We start from the raw sequence: 8,488 nt of genomic DNA on the forward strand, positions 1-8,488 counted from the left end.
TAATGTGGACAGTACTAAACTAGTCATGTGGATTGGATGGACCGTACTGAGTAAGTTCTCTTAGGAGAGCTGAACTCAGAACCATTTTGAGGTGTGGGCCTACTCAGGATCAACTTGGGAAGAAAAGCCTTGAATCCAGGGAATTTCCCTTTACTGTCCTATTTAATCCCACCCCTCCCAATGTGTCAAAACTGTCACCAAGAGGTTTGCATCTGTTTAATATTTAATCATCCAATGGGTATTTTGGCTACTGTCCTATATATACTACTGAAAAAAGGGATTTACAGTTTAGCGGGGGAGGTTAATAGTAATCAAATAAGCAGACCAACCAATGCTAATTTGTGGCTGTGACAAGTGTGAGGAAAGAAAGCCACGAGATTCTATAAAAGGCAAGTGTGACCTACTCCGGGAAGCTAGGGCAGCCTTTTTTAAGGACCAGGGGCTGCAGAAGGGAGGAGTTAGATCCAGAGTGGAATGGGCCGGACCTCGGTCGGGGTGGCGATGAGTACCTCCGGGTGAGTACCATGAGTCATGCTGACCGGAGAGCATCTTGTTTACGCTAGTGCGTCACGCCTGGACCGACGCAGCGGGCCCGGGTCTCGCAGGTGCCACCTGAAGTGACGTCGCCGGGGTGCAATCCCGAAATAGCCGGCTCCGCCCCCATCTCCCAGCAGCCCCTGCTGTCCCCCTCCCCCTTGGGGTGCCGGGCGGAGCCGGCCTTCTCCTGCTCTCTAGTAGTTTCCGTGCCGCCGACGCACGCCTGAGCGCCCAGCTGGGCCGGCGCGTCCTACGCAGCAGCCGCGAGCTGGGGCTGCGGGTGCCGGACCGTTCCCGTCGGGGGGCAGGGGCGGGACTCCCGGCGGAGGCGGTGCGGCCGGGCCCGAGTCAGGCTGGGGGCTCCGGGTCGGGCTGCTGGAGTCAGGGGGTTCCGGTCGGGCTCCCCGGGCGTGTGCGCCGAGATAGCCCGGGGCCCCGGCCTGCTGGGAGAGATAAGGCTGCGCAGGAAGTCCAATCACCTGCTACGAGCACGGCCCGGCGCGGCTCCCGCCGGGAGCGCCTCCCTTCCTCTAGGGGTCTCCAGCCGCTAGGAGGGGCTGCTGGTTCCCGGGGCCTGACCGCTTCTGCCCTGCAGCCCCTAGGAGGCCCGCCCGCCGCCCGCCATGGCATCCTACTACGAGATTCTGGACGTGCCGCCCAGCGCGTCTGCCGATGACATCAAGAAGGCGTAAGTGCCGCCAGGAGACCTGTCACCCTCTGCTCCCAAGAAAAGTGATGCCTGTAGGGGGGAAAGATGCCCTGGAGAAAGAGCAAATCCAGAGACGGAAGGAAGAGGCAATGCCGGGAGCTGTCCCGTGGGGCCTTGCCAGCCCCCTAGACGCGGGCTTTCTCTACACGCAACACAAAGATGTCTGAGCCCTGCGAGGGGGAGGCCAGGGTCCCTGTACCCTCTGTGGCCACATGTGGCCTGGATGGGAGCGTTCTGACAGTGGGGTCACTGTGGGCCCCTAGGTTAGTCCTAGCCCTGGTGCAGAGGGAAGAGAGAAGAGTCCCACGAAAAGAGCAGCCCGAGAGCAGCCCCAGCATCTGGGGTGGGCGGGTCTGCCCGTGAAAGGACAGTGGTGGGCCAGGGCAGAATGGGTGGCCTGGTTTCCTGGTGAGACGAGACAGCATTTGTCCCCTGACCCTCCCTCCGTACTCGCCTTCCTGCAGGTACCGAAAAAAGGCTCTACAGTGGCACCCAGACAAGAACCCCGATAACAAAGAGTTTGCTGAGAAGAAGTTTAAGGAGGTGGCAGAGGCCTATGAAGTGCTGTCTGACAGTAAGGCCCGGGGTCGATGCAGGGCGCAACACATCTCCGGGGTCATGCCCTGTCTCACTTCTCCCCAGAGCCGAACCTCCACCAGCATCCCCATGCTTTCTTCAGCCTGGCATTTAAATGCCCTCTTCCACAGGGACAGCGCTGCCCCCCAGGGTCTGCAGAGCAGTGTGGGTTCAGACAAGGGAAGGGAGCAGGGCAGGAACAAATGTGTATTCAGTTCCCTTGTGCCAGACCTTAGTAATCTCCTTCAAGCCTTCCTGTGAGGAAAGTGTTATCGCCCCCATTGTATGGGCAAGGAAACTGAGGCTGAGAGACCCTACAGAGCTGGATGATGCATCAGAGTCTGCCTTTTTTGTTTGTTTGTTTTGTGGTGCTGGGCATTGGACCCGGGGCCCTGCATGTGTTAGCCAAGTGCTCCACCGCTGAACTGCAGCCTCCATCCCAGGTCTGTGTCTTCTGCATTCATTCATTCATTGATTCATTGATGCAGGAAGTAGCTATTGAATGGTTATAGTGCCAGGCATCTGTTGGATGCTGGTGAAGCAGTGGAGAACAAGCAGACATTGTTTTTATCCTGCTCTAGTGGGGAAGGTGGGCACTAACCAGGTAACGCATAGAGCTGTCAGATTGTGACAGGGTTAGAGGAACAGGGAGGTTTGACAGGGAATACTAGGCATCCGATTTGGCTTTGGTGGTTATAGAAAGTCCCTCAGAGACAAGCCCTGGTTAATAATAGACCATGATTAGCTAACATAATTCATTTATTTGAGGATTGAACCTAGGGCTTTGTGCACGGCAGGTAAGGCCTCTGCGGCTGATTTACACCCCCAGCTCGTGTTTACCAAACATCATGTGCCAGCTGCGCTGCTAAGCAGTTTATGTAGATTATTTCATTTAATCCTTGTGGTGTTCTATGATGTGGCTGTTGTTGTGGTGTCTTTTTTTTTTTTTTTTTTTTTTTTTGGTATTGGGGATCGAACTCATGACCTTTCACTTGCTAGGCAGGCTCTTAGGCTGCTGAGCTAAATCCCCAGCCCTTACTATGTCCATTTTACAGATGAGGAAAAACCAGCCAAGTGAAGGGCGTAGCAGCTACTAAAACCCAGTCTGTGTCCCCTGAACACCCTGCTGTGCCCCAGTATCAGGCTCTAGGCTGTCCTCTGAGGGTTGGCCTAGCCTGGGAGGGGACACCCATGTGTCAGAGGGAGGGAGAAATGACCGGATCTCTCTTTTCAGAGCATAAGCGGGAGATCTATGACCGATACGGCCGGGAAGGGCTGACTGGGGCAGGTAGGTGGACGGCAGGGCCCCAGGATGGAAGTGGGCCAGGGCAGAGTTGGCAAGGCAGGTCCTTGTTGCGGCTGCTTTCTCTGAGGCTCCTGGCAGTGCCTTAGGTGGATCACCTGGCTCAGGCGAGATGGACGCCCCAGGGCCCCTCTCATCCTGCCTCTCCTCTAGGAGCCGGCCCCTCTCGGGCAGAAGCTGGTGGTGGTGGGCCTGGCTTCACCTTCAGCTTCCGCAGCCCTGAGGAAGTCTTCCGGGAATTCTTTGGGAGCGGAGACCCTTTTGCGGAGCTCTTTGGTGAGTGGACTTAGGGGCTCAGCTCCCCACTTTGGGCCTGTCCTCCATTCTCAGGGAGGCCTTTGCACAGGAGGCTGAGAAGGGCATGGGATCCACAGGCGGAAGATTTTGTGGGTGTGTGTGGGTGCAGTGAGCGCTGGGATGGAACCTCACACATGACCTGCCAGTGTCACTTTACAGACTGGCCTTGTTAAGTGACAGCAACAATACCACATTGTTAGAGCTCCACAAAAACAGCCATGAGAGCAAGACTCAAAGCACCACGTGACAGGAGTGGTCGTGGTACACATAATGACATATGCCCGGCTTTAGAATGATCCTCTGTCAAGTATTTGACAAGTATTGTGAGCCCTGAGAGGTGACTAACTTTAATGCCCATGTACACATGAGGAAACTGAGGCACAGGTGACTTGCTTAGAGTCATGAAGCAAATGGCAGAGGTAGGGCTGCCTGCTCTCCTGCTGGTCCTATCATGCTGTCTGCCTCCATGAAAGGGGCCATCTGTCCTTCCTTCTGTCTGTCTCCCCTTTGGTTCCTGATTGTGGGCATTTTCACATACAGTGCTGAAAACAAATTTTTTTTTTTAATTGGTACCAGGGATCAAACTCACGACACCTGCTTGCAAGGCAGGAGCTTATGCCGCTGAGCTAAATCCCCAGCCCTGCTGAAAATGAATTTAACGTGTAAAGGCCAAGGACAGCAATGTCAAAAACATAAATGTACCCAGTTGTTCAGCAGCTTATGTTTCTAGAGTTAAAAACAAAGTTCACATGTGGCAGGGAGTGGGGTATTTTCACTGATGATTGTGAATCTGCTTTTCTGCTGCAGATGACCTGGGCCCCTTCTCAGAGCTTCAGAACCGGGGTTCCCGACACTCTGGCCCCTTCTTTACCTTCTCCTCCTCCTTTCCTGGGCACGCTGGTAAGCACGGTCCCTTTGCATTTTTGTGAGTCCTGAGTTCTGGATTCTCTTGTCACTTTTCCAGGCCTGTGTGCTCTATGTGGAACCCTGCCTCTGGCCAGCTCTGTTGGGGACCCTGAGGCTCCTGACTTCTGCTGCCTGGGACGCAGCACAGAGCCCCCCTCTAATGGTCTTTCCTCCACCTCCTCTGTCCCAATGCCAGATTTCTCCTCCTCATCTTTCTCCTTCAGTCCCGGAGCTGGTGCCTTCCGCTCTGTTTCAACGTCCACCTCTTATGTCCAGGGACATCGCATCACCACACGCAGGTGAGGCCTCTTAGGGGCATTCGGGAGGGGTCTGGAAGCAAGGGGTGGAGGTGGGAGCTGTGCTTAGATATAAAATCTGCCCTGTGGCAGCTGGAGCCTGGTTGGGTCACTGCTCATTGACCGATCTGTGCTGTCTCCCACAGAATCATGGAGAACGGGCAGGAGCGGGTGGAAGTGGAGGAGGACGGGCAGCTGAAGTCAGTTTCAATCAATGGTGAGTAATGATTCCACTATGGGCCACGGTGGGGAACCCTGGGCCCCCTCCCTACACTTCCATCTGAACCCCCTTGGGAGTGGGCCCTTCAGAATGGCAGCCGCAAGCCAGCCTGCCAGGATCGGGATGGCCATGGGGGAAGCAAACAGAGGGGTCTCACAGGGCCACCCCATCACCCCCATTGTCAGTGGGGGGTCCTTACATTTGCAAAGCACTTGCACATATTAGTAACCTTTGTATTCTTAAAGCATCTAGAGAATATGCAGGTAGGTAATATTTACATTTTTATTTTAATATTTTAAATGACTTTGACATCCAAAGAGCCCCTGGCTTGAGAGTCCTTCCTATCAATTAAGGGGTAAAGTTAAGCCAGGAATCCAGATCAGGGTACAGGATTCCTGGACCAGAACTCTTCCACCACACTACCCACCCCAGGATTGTCACTTGGGCTAACCTTGCTTAGTTGCTAACAATGAAGTGCTGTGTGGTGACCCACTTTACATGGGTCGATGTATTTAACCAGTGGGATGATTGGTGTGTATAGGCACTGTCAGTCCTATTCATAGATTAGGAAAGGGAGGGAAGGGAGGTGTAGGGAGGTAGAGTAACGTCCACAGAGAAAGAACAGTACTTCCTAGAGCTGAATACGTCCCCAGGTGCCTAACCGTATCCTGGGGCCTCATACATGAGTGTCTGTTCCAAAGAGAAGCTGTAAGTGGTCAGGGTTGTCCTCATGTGTGGTGTCCTGGCAGGATGCCTCAGCCTCGATCTGGAGCCTCAGGGTGGCTGTGGCTCTTGCAGGTGTCCCAGATGACCTGGCACTGGGCTTGGAGCTGAGCCGCCGAGAGCAGCAACAGTCAGTCACCTCCAGGTCGGGGGGCATGCAGATGCGGCAGACCTCTGCTCCGCGCCCCACCGACAGCGACCTCTCTGAGGTGGATGAGGACCTGCAGCTTGCCATGGCCTACAGCCTATCAGAGATGGAAGCAGCTGGGCAAAAGCCGGCAGGTGGGCGGGGGGTACAACAGCAACAGCAGGGACGGCCCACAGCCCATCACCAAGGTCCTGGGGGAACCCACGAAGGGTCCCGGGGTGAGGCGGTGAAACCCAGCCCGTCCCCAGAGGAGAAAGTCTCTCGGTGCCTCATCCTCTGAACGCCAGGCCGGCCCGACCTGATTCAGGTCTTGACTCAGAGCTGAGCAGGCTGAGTTGCAGGAGCCTGAACTCCAAGTCCCTCTACGAGTTCCCCTTCCATGCCTGCCACATTCCAGTGTGGACTTTGGATTTTCTGTGCTCAGCCAGAGCTGATAGGTCCCTGGGTGCAGCTGATAGGTCCCTGAGGGGGGTGGGGTGTCTGGGTCACGGAGGGGTGTGTGGAAGCTGGAGGCACTTTGCAGAGTGGGAGTTCCAGCCCTGACCCGCCTGAGGGGCATGAGTGATTTGGGTTGAGACTTCTGTGCTCAGGTTCTCTGCCACCTGAATTACCAAGGGTGTCAAGGAAGGAGGACTTGGCCTGGGGTGTGATGCTCTGAGCCCGAGTTGGCAGCTCCTCTGGGGAGCAGTGCAGGTTGAGTGGAGTCTTCACTCTCCTTGTCCAGCTGCAGACCCTGGATTCTGTGCAGTGCTGAGCTCTGACTGTCTCTGTGCTTCCCTTCTGGTGCTGCTCTCCTTCCTCCCACTCTGCTTTCTGCAGCTCTCTGCAGGCTGCATCGCTTGCTTTCACTGCCACCTGGCTAGGACTCCTTTCTCCTTCTCTCCCCGAGAAGCCTCAATGCTCCCAGGAAGACGCTGGGGCCGGTGGGGCCATGAGGTCTTCAGGGGAGGCTAGCTGGGTGGGGCGGGAGCCTCTCAGCCATCCAGATTCGGAGCCGGATCTACTCTTCCTCCCTTCCTCTTGCTGCCTCAGCCTGCCCCAGCTGCAGGACTAGGCAGAGGTGAGGCTGACTAACCTGGAGAGGGGGGCTAAGGCCAGGGCAACCCAGGGGGAGGCCTAGATATGGACTGTATCCCATGCTACTTCCCCACCATGCATCAGGGTTCAGGGAATGGCCCCACAGCCAGCCTAGGTGTGCATGCTTGGCTCCATCTCCATGGCTTGCAGCTGACCCTCTCTCCTTTCACCCACCCCTGCTCTCTCCCCAGATGTGTTCTGAGCTGGATGTCCAGGATGCAGAGTCGATTCACAGTTCCAACAGGACAGCACCCTCACCCATGTGATAGGAGGGGATACTCCATTCCTCCCTCACCCATGCTGAGTGTAGAGCTGGGGTCTGGGCAGTGGGTGGGGGGCATCAGTAGTCTTAGCTGGTGTACTCTTCCCTGGGTGTTTGCTGCTGTCTCATGAGGACTACAAGTCCCATAATGCAATACACCCAGCTGAATTTCTGATAGGACACACCCAGGAGAATTGGTGCCTGGTTATGGAGCTGTGCTTCTTGGGATATGTAGTTCCAGCCCTGACCAGCCTGTCACTTGCTCTGGATGGAGAGTTGTTGTCTTTTGATTTGTCCCTGGCACAGCAGCAAGGATGTGGATGAAGGGGGAATGATCCGAGCCTGGGTTCCCCTGACACTTCTTGCTAGCTCCAGGGTTGGACTGGGCAGGCCAAGACCTTGCAACATCTGGGAGTTCTTTTCTTGTGGGCCAGCAGACAGAGTAGGCAGGGTGTGGCCCTGGAAGGCTGACGGACGTGGGCTGGCACAGCTTGGAAGGGAAAGCCACCCCTCACAGAGGCATGTGGCTGGCACTGGCGTGTGCTGGAAACAAAGGGCATGCTGCTGCTTGAATGGCTTTCTTTGGTCTCTGACCCTGCTGTCCATTCTCTCTCATCAACATCACAGGCAGCTGCCTCTCCTCTTCCCTACCTGGGGAGCCCAGGGTCTGGGAGGGGGTCTGGTGCAGTAGGGTGTTACCCATCCCTGGAACACAGAGCCCCAGAGACCTAGCAAAGCCAACCAGGCTTGGCTCAGACCAAGGGAGAAACTGGTATTCAATAAAGCTTGAGTTGCAAGAGCTCAGTGGTACCCTGTCCTACTCTCTTCAGGGTAACTTGGGAGGGTCCCTACAGGACCAGTGGGTGACATGCCAGGCGTCAACACCTCCCTTTATGCCCAAGCAGCTGTCACTGGGCAGCGGAAGTCTCCCTTTTCACCAGCTTGTTCTCCCCAGTTATGTTATGGAACCCCAGGAAGGGCTTCCACTCTTGGCCCTCACTTCAGGGGGGCCCCATAACTGCCTTCCCCTAGCAGCCAGTTCATGCCCGTAAGATCATTAAAACCCTCTCCCCTCAACCCCACAGCACAGGTGGGACCGGATTGAGTTCAGATGACTGTAGTACAAGAACCGCAGAAAGCTGGGGACAGGGTAAAAGTTGGTACCCCAAGACTAGAGTAGGGGCTGGGGGTTTAGCTCAGCGGCATAAGCGCCTTCCTTGCAAGTAGGCAGTCATGAGTTCAATCCCTGGTATTGATAAAAACGAAAAAGACAAAAAAAAAAAGACTCCTAGAGTAAGTAAGCATCTCAGCTTGCAGCCAGAGGTGAGTCAGGGGCACATGGCTGCAGCACAAGTAAGCCCACAGGCTGGACACACACCCCAAGCTCATCAGGGCCTAGGGAGAAAAGAGCCAGGCCACTCCCCCTGTATCTGT

At 55.6% G+C, this 8,488-nt stretch overlaps 1 protein-coding gene across 4 annotated transcripts; it reads left to right on the top strand.

Annotated features, from left to right (window-relative positions):
* The first annotated feature begins 692 nt into the window (after positions 1 to 692).
* Dnajb2 (DnaJ heat shock protein family (Hsp40) member B2) lies at positions 693 to 7,853 on the top strand. 4 transcript variants are annotated; one of them, XR_001199908.3, is made up of 10 exons: positions 693 to 817; positions 1,133 to 1,225; positions 1,711 to 1,820; positions 3,057 to 3,110; positions 3,279 to 3,401; positions 4,230 to 4,322; positions 4,525 to 4,627; positions 4,771 to 4,841; positions 5,643 to 6,775; positions 6,984 to 7,853. XR_001199908.3 is itself a non-coding variant. In XM_003463998.5 (9 exons), exons 1-9 carry the CDS (start codon positions 1,161 to 1,163, stop codon positions 6,992 to 6,994), a joined length of 837 nt encoding a protein of 278 aa, XP_003464046.2. In that variant the 5' UTR covers positions 824 to 1,160; the 3' UTR covers positions 6,995 to 7,853. The 4 variants fall into 4 exon arrangements, 2 of the variants coding, with proteins under 2 accessions (XP_003464046.2, XP_063101679.1); XR_216175.4 differs by lacking the exon at positions 693 to 817 and having other exon boundaries at positions 824 to 1,225; XM_003463998.5 differs by lacking the exon at positions 693 to 817 and having other exon boundaries at positions 824 to 1,225; positions 5,643 to 5,849.
* The last annotated feature ends 635 nt before the right edge of the window (positions 7,854 to 8,488 follow it).

Source organism: Cavia porcellus, unplaced genomic scaffold (assembly GCF_034190915.1).
Source record: "Cavia porcellus strain 051 isolate PalLab524CR breed Dunkin Hartley unplaced genomic scaffold, mCavPor4.1 scaffold_1, whole genome shotgun sequence".
Lineage (NCBI taxonomy): Eukaryota > Metazoa > Chordata > Mammalia > Rodentia > Caviidae > Cavia > Cavia porcellus.